Source organism: Carex rostrata, chromosome 27 (genome assembly GCF_964058835.1).
Source record: "Carex rostrata chromosome 27, lpCarRost1.2, whole genome shotgun sequence".
Lineage (NCBI taxonomy): Eukaryota > Viridiplantae > Streptophyta > Magnoliopsida > Poales > Cyperaceae > Carex > Carex rostrata.
In genome coordinates this window covers 4,210,651-4,227,686 of record NC_135944.1, presented here as the reverse complement: position 1 = coordinate 4,227,686, position 17,036 = coordinate 4,210,651, and the positions used below count along the sequence as shown (strand labels likewise).

Here is a 17,036-nt window from a genome sequence, read left to right as displayed (position 1 = left end):
ACAGAGTTTCCAGTTTTTCATCCCTACTTTATATTTTAAATACAACTTTTGTAAGACCAATTAAAACGGATTAGAAGCTTTCAAAGAAATTCACACCTTAACAGCTTAGCTCCACAAAATATTTTGTACACAGAGAAAATAAATTGATCAACTTCATTTTTATATACTTTGGTTGTTTATAGATGTTTAAAGAATAATACATGAATCTACTGAATTAAATTACATGAACCGTGTTATTTTCAACCAAGTAACAGAAGCACATAAAAGGTTTTAAGTCCTAATGAGCTTAGAGAAAATTATGAGACATAGGCATAATCTTTTCACTTTTAGTGGTCAATTTCTGTATTTATCTTATTCTTTATTTTTACAGGTACGTCATTTTGAATGCAAACCATTTCAATGAATGGGCGTTGAGATATCTTTTGTCATTGTTAAATGATTCCCTCTTATATACGGTCCCATTTGCCTAAAAAATTCCCTCCCATAAACAAACTCATCTATAAATACCCCATCTCAGTTGTTGCAAAGATAACTACACCAAGCACCTTACCAGAAGCTATAAGCAAAATCAACCAACCATGTCTTTCATTTCTCAAAGTGTATGGCTAGTAGCAATACTACTTGCCTTTGTATCCTTGACTGTTGCCACTGATTTGTCTACTGTTGAGATGCCTATGTCAGCACGATACGAGAAATGGATGGCACAATATGAGCTTGTATACAAAGATGCTGAAGAGAAGGCACACCGCTTTGAAATATTCAAGGCTAATGCTGAGTACGTGCTATCCGTCAACCGTGAAGGAAACCGCACGTACCGGCTTGGCCTGAACCGGTTTGCTGATTTGACCAATGAAGAGTTCAAGGCCTCCTACCTTGGCTTTAAGCCAAAACCTTCGGCGGTAAAAGAGGTGCTTGATTTCTATTCTCTTATATTTGTATCAGTTACTTTTGCTCAAGTGACAAACCTTTCGCTTTTTCTACTATGGAAAAGATGAAGTACTTAGATACCACTAATATGCTTGTTGAACCAACTAATTGCTTGCAAACACTGTTACATGATATCACTTAGCATTGCTCTCATTTCATGAAACAGGCTTTGCAATAGCTAGGAATAACTTATATTCTCTGATTTTGTCTCACAGGAAACAAAGGTGGAACAACCTTTTACGTATGCAAATCTAGATAATATGCCAAGTGAAATGGACTGGAGAGATCATGGTGCAGTTACTGGGGTCAAGAATCAATACCAATGTGGTATGTGCGCGATAACCATTTAACACCTCTCCACAGACTTATTCCTTACCAACTATACTGTTGTAATCAATTTTAATATTGTTGGTGTTTAATTTCATATAGCAACGTCTGTTAAGTTTTTAAACAAATAAGATTACTTCCTGACCATCATAAGAAAAGCCATTGGTTGAAACCAAATTATATTATTTCTACTGGTATATCCTCGTACAAGACTGAACAAAAAAATGACTCAGCATAGCAGAACAAAGTTCATATTCGTGGCCCTATAATTCAGTATATATTTATGCTTACCTAATCCTAAGTGGCTAAGAAGCAATCAGTACCAAACTGGTATTAGTATGGTGCCCACCAGTGCTGGGCCAAGTTAGTAATAATATCATAACCCAAAATGAATAAACCTCAGTTAAACTAATTGAATTCAATTCATACAAAGGATCTTGCTGGGCATTCGCGTCAGTGGCAGCAATAGAAAGCATTGTGAAAATAAAAACCGGCCAGCTGATGTCCTTGTCAGAGCAGGAGGTTCTGGATTGCACTGGGAAGGGCTCATGTCAAGGCGGCAACATGGAGGAGGCCTACAAATTTGTTATAAGAAACGGAGGCCTCGCAACTGAAAGCAATTACCCTTACACCCAAAAACAAGGGCTCTGTAATTCCAAAAGAATGTCTGCTTCTGCCGCAACTATCAGGTCTGAACCTATTAATACCTCTAACTTAAAGATACTAATTTCACCTAATATAAAAGTTATCTATATTGGTATTCATTTATTATTTTTTATTTTGTGGCAAAAATTATTAGCGGCTATCAAATGGTGCAAAACAGTGAAGCAGCATTGCTAAATGCAGTGGCAAACCAGCCGGTCGCGGTAGCGCTAGAGGGTTCTGGGAAGGATTTCCAATTCTATAAGGGTGGTCTCTTCACAGGGTATTGTGGAAACAAATTGGACCATGCTGTTGCAGTCGTTGGCTATGGTTCATCTGCAGGGACCAATTACTGGCTAGTCAAGAACTCGTGGGGTTCAGACTGGGGCGAGGCAGGGTACATGCAGATGCAACGTGACATTGGTTCGGATGGAGGTCTATGTGGCATTACTTTGTACGCATCATATCCAACTGTATAATTCAGTGAATGGTTGATGAAACTGTATTTGCATATCTTACTTAAGTTTGGATTTAATAAATGTGTTGCTAGTAAACAATTTATAGATACATGTTGTAATACTAATATTAGCAGAAGTCAGTTGTCAATGCTTATGTATAAGCATCATATCCAACACCTCAGTGTGTACTGCAAGATTATGTAATAAGTATTATTGTAAGTTGTCCATCTTGAAAGCTTTCAGTTGGGCCTATATTCAAGCTTTAATTTTATTTCCACTTTCATAAACAAAGGTAGCCGTACACTTTGCATATATACGATAATGATCAGCATTCTCCAATGGCAATCTATGACTAACTTTGTTTAACTGCATCAACTGAAAACTTCATCAGCCATCTTTCTACATGCTACTTTCAATTGTTTTGAATTTGCATCAACTGAAATTTTTTTTTTCTTTCAAACTTTTTATTTTAAATTTGCATCTAAATGCTACTTTCAATTGTTTTGAATTCTATAAACCTTATCAGATTACTTTGTAGACAGTTTCGTTGAATACTGTAAACTGGTAAAAAAAAATTCAAATTATATTTTGTTGAATTTTATAATCCTTATCACATGACTCTATAGACAGTTTCATTGAATATTGTAAATAGGTAAAAAAAATTCATTATTTTTTACAATTTTTTTATTCTACATCTAGATAATACTTCCAATTATTTTGAATTTTGTAAATCTTATTACATAATACTGTAAACTGTTTATTTGAACACTGTATATCTAATACATGAAAATACAAGCATGTAATGTATACAAACTATAAATCATTCACTCAGCCTATTGTCACACCCCGGGACAACCCGCCACGTATTTAGACGTAAGGCGTGCACACATCACATACATTATCAATAACAATATAATAAAGCCACACTTATTTCATAATCAAACGAGTTTAACAAACGATTATGACGGACATGGCTTGTAATACAAACACTGCCAAGCCTGCTCAATGTATCAATAATTGAATAATGGAAACAATAATAAACAACATGTGGCATTTATCAATCACAATTCTTTCCGTTGATTAGTCTCACTCTTGTCTTTGCTTGACTTCTTCATCTTCATTACCTCTTGTAACACCACGTAATGGAAGTACTATATTAAAGTACGATGAAAATAATTTAGATATCTTTCTTCTTTTCTTAATTAAATAGCTTAGTTAATAAGAATGTGAAATAGGCACCTTGAATAGAATTGGTGTAGTCCGGAAAATTCAGCAGGATTAGAATAATAATTGATGCAAATATTTCGCAATGCTACATACTACGTAGTAAATATTGTCTTTTCTGACACAACGTTTCGTTAAAATTTATCATGCTCATTAGAACATAGCACTATTAAGGATAAATAATAATATATATATACAATGTCAAATATGTTAACATAATGATTCGGCAGCCCAAGAATTTGAAGCGTGGGTTTCAGATTATTATAATATCTCTCCATAAACCACTTCCCAAAAATAATTAATTGGCAATGGACGCCTCAGATTCTTAAGTTATAATTATACACTGTTAATATATAATAAAACCCTAATCAGAAACTCTATGGCCGCCAGTTTCTTCACAGAAGCTATAAACAAGACAAAAGAGATCTCTATATATTTTTTTTTATTCCTCTTTCCTTCATAACTTCCACAAGAGACCCAAGCTGTTCAAATCAAGGTATTTTCAATCTTTTATTTAGTGCTTAGTACGTAGATTCAATAGTTTCGTATAATTGTTTATGTAATAAAGTTTTCTCAAACTATATAGTTTCTAATATCCTCTATGAAGATGTTGTCTTGTCGTGTATTATAATTTTTTTTATTACCTTTAAGAACTTCTTAATTATTCGATATTAGTGATATAGTTGATCCCAATTAAATTATTTTGTAGATTTATGTTTTATCTATCTGAAAATTATTTATTTGATAAAATCTCTAGATCATGGAATCAGTAATGGTTTTGATTGTCAGAAAATTATGGAATTTCATAAATCATGTTGTTAAACAATAATCAAATATTTCTTAGACTTTTATTTTATCTGATTATCATTCTTTCGGAACCAGAAAGAAGAGGTTATTTCATACTATATATATATATATATATATATATGTCATCGTTTATGTAGTTTTGATATGGGGTTATTTTAATTAAATGGATTTATACTGTGAAGTTGGATAACAGGGATTATTAACTGATTTATACTTATACTTTTGAGTAACATCAATTATTTTAATAAATGGTAATTTTTCACCGATAACCCTAGGAATTTATTCACCGATAACCCTAAAGTAATTTTTATTGCAAAATGGTCCCTTCTAAAAACTTATAAATAAATTAATCTTATTACTGATGAAAACAGATATAGGTATTTCTGTTTGGTATCTAACGAATGATATTTAGACAAAAATATACAATTTCATTATTTGTCAGATCGTATAGTAAAAAAATATATATTTCTGTTTAAATATTATGAATAATATACGGATCTGATGCTTAACAAAAATTAGTTTAGCAATAGACTAGTTAAAATAGAAACATGTACAAATATTAATTTAGAAACCGTGTTATATGGTCTAGGTCCGAATCCTGAAGTAAGAAGTAACGTAGAGGCAGGAGTGAACTATCCCACGACAACAGGTACGGGTTTCCTGGACATTGTCAAATTGTTACTTACCGTTTTGTTTGCATTTATTTATTTATAGAATTATGCATGTTGAATCGAACGATCCTTTTTGCTTTGTTTAGAATACTAGGATATGATTATTCGTTTGATCAATGGATTTATAGGACGTGATGTGTTGAGTATGACTCGTGTGTGATTAATGAAACGAATATGAAATGTAATGGATAAATTAAAGGAAAGGAGCCAATATGCGTTGAACGCATGTTGGAATGTATACATTGGGTCTGGTGTTCGACTAGACCCCTCGTTAACGTGGCGTTAGTTAGACTTTCCGTCACGGGTCAATATCTTGCGGTGGTTCGAGTCCCCGTTGAGTGAGACAGTTGAACTAGTGGTGGTTCGAGTCCCCCTAGTGAGACGCCAATAGCTAGGGTGGTTCGAGTCCCCCTGGTGAGGCAAAGAAGATCTAGCGGTGGTTCGAGTCCCCGTCTAGTGGCACGGCCAAGATCTAGTAGGGTTTGAGTCCCCCTGGTGAGGCAATTAAAAACATGAAAGATAACTAAAGAAGTGTATGTGTGCTTATGTTTGTGTGTGTGTGTGTGTGTTTTAAATATGCCTTAGTAATATAGCATGTGAGGATATAATTTTAATATCCTCTTTGTGTTAATAAGTAAATTTGACAAACTCCGGGACTGGAACTGAATCCCGTACTGAGAGACTGTTCGATCTCTCACCCGTTCCACTTTTATGTGGGTTCCAGGAAATGATGAAACCGATGAGGAGCACGAATGGAAGGGATGCGGATCAGGAAGTCAACGGCAGATGACTCAAATATATTTTTATTTTCCTTTTAGTTAAACTTTAATTATCTCTTTGAAAGTGGATACATTGACTGACGTGACAATTATCGATTTCTTTGTCATGTTTGTCTTGAACTCATGTTAAATGTATGTTATGTGTGTGAACTATTGGTAATGTTAAAAGACTTTGTTTGACTTGTAAATATTGCATGAGTATTTATTATTGATAATGTATGTGATGTGCACACGCCTTACGTATAAATACGTGGCGGGTTGTCTCGGGGTGTGACAACTAAGTTGGTATCAGAGCCAGCACATACAATATCAATAACTAACCACTAAGAGAGAACATACTAAGGTCTAGTCTTTAGAAAACTAATCCATCGTACGTATTACGCTACATTGTTGAAAACGCATCAAGAATTTCAAATAGTAAAACCGAAGGTGCATCAAAGGAACTATGCCAAATTATAAAAAAAATTGGACGGAATGTGCGATCTGACATAAATAACCGTTTGATAACCATTAGCGTAGCTGAGAGAGCGAAGGAACTGTTAAAGCTTGAGAGGCTGTACGGAAACTGAGTTGTAGTACGAAAAATAGTTTAATTGTTGAATTTTTGTTTTAGTTTAGTTATTAGAGAGTAGTAAGAGAAAACTAAAATTTATTTATGACAATTTATCTTAGTTAAAGTATTCTAAAATGAATTTCACTTTACGGCATTTGTATTTATATTATGACAATATATCTTAGTTAAATTAATCAAAAGAAAAAAATATTTGGAAGAGGCCCCAGACGGTTTAATTTAGAAGCAGTTTTTATCTGAAAAGGTGAGAGGACGCCCCCGAGGAGGAACAAACGCTCGTAACACCGAAGGAACTATCCCACCTGTGCCCAATGTCCAAGAGACTGTCAACCGACTACAAACCCTCTTACAGGGTCTTGAGAGGGTAGCTCGTGTGGCAATGGAGACGGAACAAAGAAGGCCCCGCGAAGTAGACCCTTTCTTTGAGCTTCATCTCTCATTTAACTCTCTGCGACCTCCGATATTCGATGGAACCGGAGATTTCTCTATAGCTAAAAACGGGATCGCTAACATTAAGGACAAGTTCCAGATCCTTCGGGCTCCAGAAGCGAACAAGGTGGAGTTAGCTACACAGCTGTTCGAGGGACACGCACGGTTCTGGTGGCAGGAGATTAAGCGCCAGAACACGGACCCTATGAACTAGATAGAGTTTGAGAGGATATTTGAAGGGAGGTACATGGATTTAAGGTCTCGAGAACTACTCCGCCAAAAGTTCACGAGCCTATAACAAGGAAGAAGTCTAGTGACGGAGTACAACTCCAAATTTGAAAACCTTATGAGATACGCTCCGGATATCGTTCGAGATGAATTTCGTTTGAAGCATCAATATTTGGGGGGGGGGGGGGTACCCTCGCTTCGCTTAGCTTATTGACCTACCAGGGATAGAAAGGCTAGCAGACCTAATGTCTAGAGCTTCCACTGCTGAATCCTATGAAGTCCGTATTAGCCAGAGCATGGGAACCAGGAATGTCCGACCTAGAGTAGAGGAAAATCCAAGAACCAACCTTCTACGCAACAATTATCCATTCGCACCCGGGGCAAAGTGTAATCACTGTGGCAAGGACCACGCCACATCGCAGTATAGCACCGTTAACAAGCTGTGCCACCACTGCTTCAAACCAGGACATTTCTTCAGAGAATGCCCGACACGTGGTGCATCAGGAAGAACAAATCAGGATGGAGGCTTCAACAGAGGCTACGCCAAGCCATTTCCTCCAAACACCAACACTACAGGAGGCTACAACAACAGCAGGGGCGGGAACCAGGGCAGTGGCCGAGTGGGAGTGCATGCACATCAATGCACTTGTGATTGGGCAGACCAGGCAGAACAGACGGAATAGGCGGAGGAGGCGCCAGGAGAAGAAGAGGTGGCTACGGAACTTATGACAGGTATGCTGGAACTATCTAGATATCCTGCTTACGTACTCATAGACACTGGGTGTAGTCACTTTGTACTATCTAAAGAGTGAGTAAACAAATATGACATCTGTACCCAAGCCACTGGTAAAATGTTGCGAATTCAGACGCCGACTATGCAGTACACGACCCCAGAACTACGTTGTGTAGGACTAACCCTTAAAATCACGGGGAGAGAGTTCTCCCTAAATCCAATTGTCTCAGAAATAGGTCTTTTTGACCTTATGTTGGGTTTGGAATGGTTGAAAAAAAAAAAAAAAAAAAACAACGCCAGTATCAACTACCCTAAAAGACAAATGGTAATCAAGAGATCCGAACTCCCTGATTTTGTAGTTCAACTTCGAAAACGGGGAGATCGATGCCCTACTATATCGGCTATGTGCGCACGAAGACTGATAGAGATGGGGTGTCCTGCATACTTAATAACGGTAATGCAACACCACACGGATACAACAGAGATTACCACCATGCCGGTGGTCTCTGAATACGCGGACGTATTCCCTCAAGAGTTATCCGGAGTACCCCCTAACCGAGAAATCAAATTTCGGATCGATCTTCAACCAGGAACACACTCTATCTTAAAGGCTCCTTACCGTATGGCACCAGCGGAACTCAAGGAATTGAAGTCACAACTCGAAGAATTATTGGGACTGAGATTCATACGACCCAGTACCTCACCTTGGGGAGCACCAGTGTTGTTCGTGAGAAAGAAAGTCGGGAGTATGAGATTGTGTATTGACTATAGAGAATTGAACAAGGTGACAATTAAGAACAAATACCCCGTTCCTCGCATTGATGACCTATTTGACCAACTACAAGGTGCGACAGTATTCTCCAAGATAGACTTGAGATCAAGGTACCATCAGCTAAAAATTCATACAGAAGACGTGGAGAAATCGGCTTTTCGCACCCGTTACAGGCATTACGAATTCATTGTGATGCCTTTCGGGTTGACTAATGCCCCAGCAGCTTTCATGGACCTAATGAACAGGGTGTTTAGGGACTTGCTTGATTCGTGTGTAATTGTGTTTATCGATGACATCCTTATATACTCAAAGAATGAAGAGGAACATACTAACCATTTGCGAGCGATCCTACATCGGTTGAAGGAGCATCAGCTTTACGCCAAGTTCTCTAAATGTGAATTTTGAATGAAACAAGTGAAGTTCCTAGGGCATGTAGTGTCAGGACAAGGCATACAAGTAGACCCGGATAAAATCAAGGCTATAGTAGAGTGGGAACAACCAAAGAACGTGTCTGACATTCGGAGTTTTCTGGGGCTGGTAGGATATTATCGACGATTTGTTCCAGGATATTCCAAGACACGACCAATGACCCAAATCCTTCACAAAGGGACACCCTTTAAGTGGACTAAAAGCCAAGAGGAGAGTTTCCAATCACTCAAGCATCACTTGACTAGTGCGCCAATACTAACTCTGCCCATACCAGACCAGGATTATACGGTGTATACCGATGCTTCAAGAAGTGGATTGGGATGTGTACTTATGCAGAATGACCAAGTGATAGCATATGGGTCTCGACAGTTGAAGAAACACGAAGAAAACTATCCCACTCATGATTTGGAACTAGCGGCAGTAATCTTTGCACTTAAAGCATGGCGACACTATCTTTATGGGGCAAGGTGTCGGATTTTCACTGATTATCAGAGTTTAAAGTATGTCTTCACCCAGAAAGAATTGAATTTGAGACAAAGACGGTGGCTAGAGTTGATGAAGGATTACGATCTAGAGGTGCAGTATCTGGCCGGAAGGGCAAACGTAGTTGCAGATGCTCTCAGCCGGAAGAGAGTAACAAATTTAGCTGAAGATATAACACAAGAGAAAGAACTGATCAAGGAGATGAGACAGATGAATCTAGCGGCGTGCGTATCATCAGAACTTCACCAAAAACTGAGTCCTAGGTATGTGGGACCTTTCGAAATATTAAGACGTATAGGGCCACTTGCCTATGAGCTAGCATTGCCTCCCAATCTGGATAAGGTTCATCTAGTGTTCCATGTCTCGCAACTTCGACGATACATCCGAGACCCATCCCATGTTATCGATCACTCCAACCTGGGCCTAGACGAGACGTTGGTGTACGAAGAGTTACCCATGAAAATCCTGGACACAAAAGAGCTTAGACTTCGAAACAAAACTGTGCGACAGGTGTTAGTTCAATAGGGACTCCACCCAACCAGGGAAGCTACGTGGGAGTTAGAAAATACTATACGCACAAAATATCCAAGTATGTTTGAGGCGCCAAACGACAATGCTGTTCAGGGGACTGAACAGGATTCTTAAGGGGGGGAGGATGTAACACCACGTAATGGAAGTACTATATTAAAGTACGATGAAAATAATTTAGATATCTTTCTTCTTTTCTTAATTAAATAGCTTAGTTAATAAGAATGTGAAATAGGCACCTTGAATAGAATTGGTGTAGTCCGGAAAATTCAGCAGGATTAGAATAATAATTGATGCAAATATTTCGCAATGCTACATACTACGTAGTAAATATTGTCTTTTCTGACACAACGTTTCGTTAAAATTTATCATGCTCATTAGAACATAGCACTATTAAGGATAAATAATAATATATATATACAATGTCAAATATGTTAACATAATGATTCGGCAGCCCAAGAATTTGAAGCGTGGGTTTCAGATTATTATAATATCTCTCCATAAACCACTTCCCAAAAATAATTAATTGGCAATGGACGCCTCAGATTCTTAAGTTATAATTATACACTGTTAATATATAATAAAACCCTAATCAGAAACTCTATGGCCGCCAGTTTCTTCACAGAAGCTATAAACAAGACAAAAGAGATCTCTATATATTTTTTTTTATTCCTCTTTCCTTCATAACTTCCACAAGAGACCCAAGCTGTTCAAATCAAGGTATTTTCAATCTTTTATTTAGTGCTTAGTACGTAGATTCAATAGTTTCGTATAATTGTTTATGTAATAAAGTTTTCTCAAACTATATAGTTTCTAATATCCTCTATGAAGATGTTGTCTTGTCGTGTATTATAATTTTTTTTATTACCTTTAAGAACTTCTTAATTATTCGATATTAGTGATATAGTTGATCCCAATTAAATTATTTTGTAGATTTATGTTTTATCTATCTGAAAATTATTTATTTGATAAAATCTCTAGATCATGGAATCAGTAATGGTTTTGATTGTCAGAAAATTATGGAATTTCATAAATCATGTTGTTAAACAATAATCAAATATTTCTTAGACTTTTATTTTATCTGATTATCATTCTTTCGGAACCAGAAAGAAGAGGTTATTTCATACTATATATATATATATATATATATATGTCATCGTTTATGTAGTTTTGATATGGGGTTATTTTAATTAAATGGATTTATACTGTGAAGTTGGATAACAGGGATTATTAACTGATTTATACTTATACTTTTGAGTAACATCAATTATTTTAATAAATGGTAATTTTTCACCGATAACCCTAGGAATTTATTCACCGATAACCCTAAAGTAATTTTTATTGCAAAATGGTCCCTTCTAAAAACTTATAAATAAATTAATCTTATTACTGATGAAAACAGATATAGGTATTTCTGTTTGGTATCTAACGAATGATATTTAGACAAAAATATACAATTTCATTATTTGTCAGATCGTATAGTAAAAAAATATATATTTCTGTTTAAATATTATGAATAATATACGGATCTGATGCTTAACAAAAATTAGTTTAGCAATAGACTAGTTAAAATAGAAACATGTACAAATATTAATTTAGAAACCGTGTTATATGGTCTAGGTCCGAATCCTGAAGTAAGAAGTAACGTAGAGGCAGGAGTGAACTATCCCACGACAACAGGTACGGGTTTCCTGGACATTGTCAAATTGTTACTTACCGTTTTGTTTGCATTTATTTATTTATAGAATTATGCATGTTGAATCGAACGATCCTTTTTGCTTTGTTTAGAATACTAGGATATGATTATTCGTTTGATCAATGGATTTATAGGACGTGATGTGTTGAGTATGACTCGTGTGTGATTAATGAAACGAATATGAAATGTAATGGATAAATTAAAGGAAAGGAGCCAATATGCGTTGAACGCATGTTGGAATGTATACATTGGGTCTGGTGTTCGACTAGACCCCTCGTTAACGTGGCGTTAGTTAGACTTTCCGTCACGGGTCAATATCTTGCGGTGGTTCGAGTCCCCGTTGAGTGAGACAGTTGAACTAGTGGTGGTTCGAGTCCCCCTAGTGAGACGCCAATAGCTAGGGTGGTTCGAGTCCCCCTGGTGAGGCAAAGAAGATCTAGCGGTGGTTCGAGTCCCCGTCTAGTGGCACGGCCAAGATCTAGTAGGGTTTGAGTCCCCCTGGTGAGGCAATTAAAAACATGAAAGATAACTAAAGAAGTGTATGTGTGCTTATGTTTGTGTGTGTGTGTGTGTGTTTTAAATATGCCTTAGTAATATAGCATGTGAGGATATAATTTTAATATCCTCTTTGTGTTAATAAGTAAATTTGACAAACTCCGGGACTGGAACTGAATCCCGTACTGAGAGACTGTTCGATCTCTCACCCGTTCCACTTTTATGTGGGTTCCAGGAAATGATGAAACCGATGAGGAGCACGAATGGAAGGGATGCGGATCAGGAAGTCAACGGCAGATGACTCAAATATATTTTTATTTTCCTTTTAGTTAAACTTTAATTATCTCTTTGAAAGTGGATACATTGACTGACGTGACAATTATCGATTTCTTTGTCATGTTTGTCTTGAACTCATGTTAAATGTATGTTATGTGTGTGAACTATTGGTAATGTTAAAAGACTTTGTTTGACTTGTAAATATTGCATGAGTATTTATTATTGATAATGTATGTGATGTGCACACGCCTTACGTATAAATACGTGGCGGGTTGTCTCGGGGTGTGACACCTCTGCTCGTTGACCTCCTAATCCACGCCCCTTCTATTCGTGCTCATTCCTGGCCTCGTCATTTTCTGGAACCCACATAAAAGTGGAACGGGTGAGAGATCAAACATTCTCTCAGTGCGGGATTTAGTTCCATCCCGGATATTTGTAAAATCTTCCTTTTATTTAATCAACAACTAAAATGCAATCTATATTACCCTATCGTGCAATGACTACCATTCATATGAGCACTTGTTACTTTAAAATCTTATTCATTACTGATCATTACTTTGCTTATGATACGTTATATCTCAAACCCGACTGCAACTAGCATTCCCTGCATATCGGTCCCGATCGCGACTAGCAATCCCCGCATATCGGTCCCGACCGTGACTAGCAATCCCCACGTATCGGCCTTCCAAATATCGAACCCGACTGCGACTAGCATTCCCCGCATATCGGTCCCGACCACGACTAGCAATCCCCATGTATCGGCCTTTCCAACATCGAACCCGACTGCGACTAGCATTCCCCGCATATCGGTCCCGACCGCGACTAACAGCCCTCGTGTATCGGCCTTTCCATTCATTCATCTCACAGCGATCGTTCGTTTTCTTACGCTAATGTTATACTCAATCGATATATTCTATTCATATCATATGTTCCAAACAAAATAATCATATTATTTATTCTCAAAACAAAGCCAAAGGGGTTGTTCGAATCAACATGCACAATTTCATAAGTAAAAATATAATGCACACAAAGAAATAAGTAAATAATTTTACAAAAAGTCCAAGAAACCCGCACCTGATATTGAAGTGATTTTCTTGATCGTCTCTTGCGTTGTTTAAATCTTTAAAAGACAAATCTGATACAATAATATACCTCTAATTAATAATGTATAATATTCACTCATTCTCACTGTCTAAAACTTCTTGATTATACTATTAGTATTATATTCACATATTATTAATCCTAATATTATACTTTAATTAATATTATCTATTGGCAAAAAGCTCCATCAGTTTCTTTCCTTTCAGTCACTTTAGTCACATTGAAACATGAAATCATAAAGGGTCAAGTTGCAAATATGAAATATTTGGTGGTCTAAGAGCAAAAGTACTTAAATTAATCTATCCGGATTCAGTCTAAAACATTCCTTGGGTGAATTTGAGTTACCTTAGTTGTACTCCATTTTAATATAATAATGTGGTCAAACATGTTAATTCTCTTTCTTTGGAAAGTAAGATATAAAGAATATATAAAAATATATTGAGTCATGAGTCTTTGGTCCGTAATACATATTAATAATTTTATTTTTTAAATTCTAACAGTCAATCTGAATTATTCAACATGATTTCCATATAAATATGTACTTGCAAAACAAATTATATATTTTTAAGAATTTTTTTACTATTTTTAAAATAGATAGAAAATTATTGATTTGAAAATTCTGTACCATTCAAGCGGTACAGTAAAATCAAATTAAATCGCAATCGTTGACTTGATCTTTCAAACGGTACAGAGTAGAAACTCGGATGATCACATCTGGCGTTTAATTAAACATAAGCCTTTCACAAAAAGGGTAAAATAGTAGCCGTCTCTTTCTTATTTGCTTAACCTCCGCTTCCGTCTCCTGCTCCTCTATTGGGGTTTATATGCAGCTAGATTGTGCAATTTTAATTTTTCAAGTCTTAAAATGTACGATCTTACGATCAAGAAAGCAATAAATCCACACAGTTTATGATTCATATCACACATGTGAGCAAGCATAGAGTTAATTAGTAACCGTACCTCTTCAAATGAATGGGGTGAGAGCGGCCAAAAGCTAGCACCTTAGTCTTCCTTGTGTCTTCTTCTCCAAGTTATTAGCCTTGCATGTTTATTGATTTAATAAACATGAGGTGAGGCATTATCACACCTTAATTCAGAATTCCTGATTTAGGGTGTGACATCTGACAATTCATGTAAGCGTTGAGTGGAGAGGAGCTCAACAGCTGCAATCCTCTTGATACTACGCCAGAAGGGACCGTAGTTGGCCCCAGCTATTCCAACAATCTTGACTTTTCAATTGTTGTATTTGCCTGAGGGAAATAGAGGTCTGTTCGCTAAGGCCAAGTCATGGGTGGTGAAGCACTCTTCAGCCAATAACCGACAGGAGATGACGAGAACCGGCCGAGGGCCAAATCGAAGAAAGGTGATAGGGCCGTATTTTTGTGATATGCGTGCATGGTGGAGAGGCTTTTTGAAAAGATAGAGGTGGCTGATGAACGGCAGTGCCAGAAGACTCAAAGGCAGTTTCCTTTTGTTGGGTGTATAAGAGAGAACAAATTTCACAATGACGAGGAGAGCAATGGAAAGGAGGATGCTTTGTAAAACAAAGATTGCCATTGTTAAATTGGGTAGTTACTATATTATGATTCTAGAATTTCTAAAAGATTGAATGATATATATATATATATTGTGACACAGTAGGATTGCAAATCTGTGGATTATATTGAGCAATGCAATGATTCATCATGTGAGGCTTATAAATAAGATTGGATAGGAACCTTATACCAGTGTTGAGTTAAATAGGATTGAATAGGCTTATGCAATGATTCATCATGAGCCACTTTTTCAGCTCGGATTTGAATGTTAGCTCGCTCATGACATGCTCGTTACTAAAACGAGCGAGCCATGAGCTTGGTCTAGCTTTGACCGAGCCAGCTCGTTGCCAGCCCTAGTTTAAGCCCTTCAAAATTCGATGCTGTCAGCAAAACAAACTCTTTGGGGGCCAAAAGATGCTGCCTCGGCCAGATTACATGCTTTAAGCTAGCCTTGTAACACGAAAATTAGGCAATAACTGCACCCCACAATCTGACCCGTACCATCCTGACTCAGATCAGGGGTGATTTGTTGGGATAAATTAAGCAATACTGCACTGCTTTGTGCCAGTATGCAAAGGATTGAAGAGAGAAGAATATTTTTCTAAATAGAAACAACGCTTTATTTCCTTTCTCTCTTACTCAATTACATAAAGTTATGCAGTATTTAAAGCAATACAATGTTCCTAAAATAACCACCCACAACTTCCCTAAATTAAGCACCCACTACACAACATGCTAAAAATAACTAACCACTATGCCTACTAGTTCTAAATTAACTATGCTGAAAATAACCAATGCCTAAAATAACTAATGCAGTTTTCATACGTCTAAAAACTGCTTCTAACTAAACTAAACCTATGCAGAAATTATCTAAAAATAATTTTGAATTAATTTTCAACACTCCCCCTTAATTCAAAATTGTTTATGCCAAAAACTACTTTGAATTGTTTCAGCCTTTTGTTCTTCTGAACTTGCACTCTTGATCTCCATTGTTCTTGCTACTAGTATTTCTTCTTGCAATGCTTGATGCTAGTTTTTCATTTTCTGCCATTTCTTCAAAGATTGCGGATCTTTACCTTCCACCTGCTGTATACGCCATGAAAAGCATGGGTTGCTCTTTCTTTTCTTCTTCACAGCATGCTTGCTGTTCTTCCCTTTGTTTTCTGAAACAATCGGCTTGCACACAGCCGTATCTTTTGTAGTGGAAGCACTGGACATCTTCTATGTTGTGCTGAAACAAGAACTCGCCAAATCTACAAAGGCCATGTCCACCTCTGCTTTGAGAGGACTCCCCCTTTCTGTAGAACGCCTTTTCATCGTCTTTCTCCTTTGATCTGAACTTTGCTTCATGGGTCTGCAGTGATCCCATCAGTTCATCAAAGGAATAGGTTGAAAGATCGTTTGATTCTTCAATTGCTGCAACTACATGATCAAACTTGGGTGTTATGCTCCTTAACACCTTCGTCATCACCGTCTTCTCTTCCATGGTGTCTCCAAATGCTCGAATTTGGTTGACCACCTCTTGTACTCTTGAGAGGAAAATTTGCACGGATTCCTCCTTGTTCATCTGCAATGTTTCAAAGTCCTTGCGTAGGCCTTGAAGTTTGATTGCCATGACTCGAGTACTCCCTTGAAATGCTGTTTTCAGGGTTGTCCACGCCTCCTTTGCATTGGTGGCTACTGCAATTTTCGAGAAGATGGTGTCATGCACTGTTTGTTGGATGAAGAATAGCGCCCTTGCATCTCTTTTCTGATTTTCTTGCGGATTAGGATCTGGATTAGGAACTCTATTTGCTATCAAGTCCCATAGACCATGTGACTTGAACAAGGTCGACATCTTGATACTCCAAAACTCATAATTCTCGCCTTTGAAGAGAGGAATTGCTGGTTGCGTCACATTCACCAAGCTGCTGCTGTTTTCTGCC

General features: G+C 37.2%; 1 protein-coding gene across 1 annotated transcript; it reads left to right on the top strand.

Annotated features, from left to right (window-relative positions):
• The first annotated feature begins 490 nt into the window (after positions 1-490).
• Positions 491-2,606, top strand: LOC144545381 (senescence-specific cysteine protease SAG39-like). The gene is made up of 4 exons (XM_078293980.1): positions 491-908; positions 1,143-1,254; positions 1,688-1,943; positions 2,054-2,606. Exons 1-4 carry the CDS (start codon positions 579-581, stop codon positions 2,373-2,375), a joined length of 1,020 nt encoding a protein of 339 aa, XP_078150106.1. The 5' UTR covers positions 491-578; the 3' UTR covers positions 2,376-2,606.
• The last annotated feature ends 14,430 nt before the right edge of the window (positions 2,607-17,036 follow it).

Bases quoted from the DNA above. Each gene is read 5' to 3' on its own strand.
- LOC144545381 (XM_078293980.1), top strand. From the start codon at position 579: ATGTCTTTCATTTCTCAAAGTGTATGGCTAGTAGCAATACTACTTGCC. The intron at 909-1,142 runs GTGCTTGATTTC...TTTGTCTCACAG, and splicing joins AACCTTCGGCGGTAAAAGAG to GAAACAAAGGTGGAACAACC. The intron at 1,255-1,687 runs GTATGTGCGCGA...ATTCATACAAAG, and splicing joins CAAGAATCAATACCAATGTG to GATCTTGCTGGGCATTCGCG.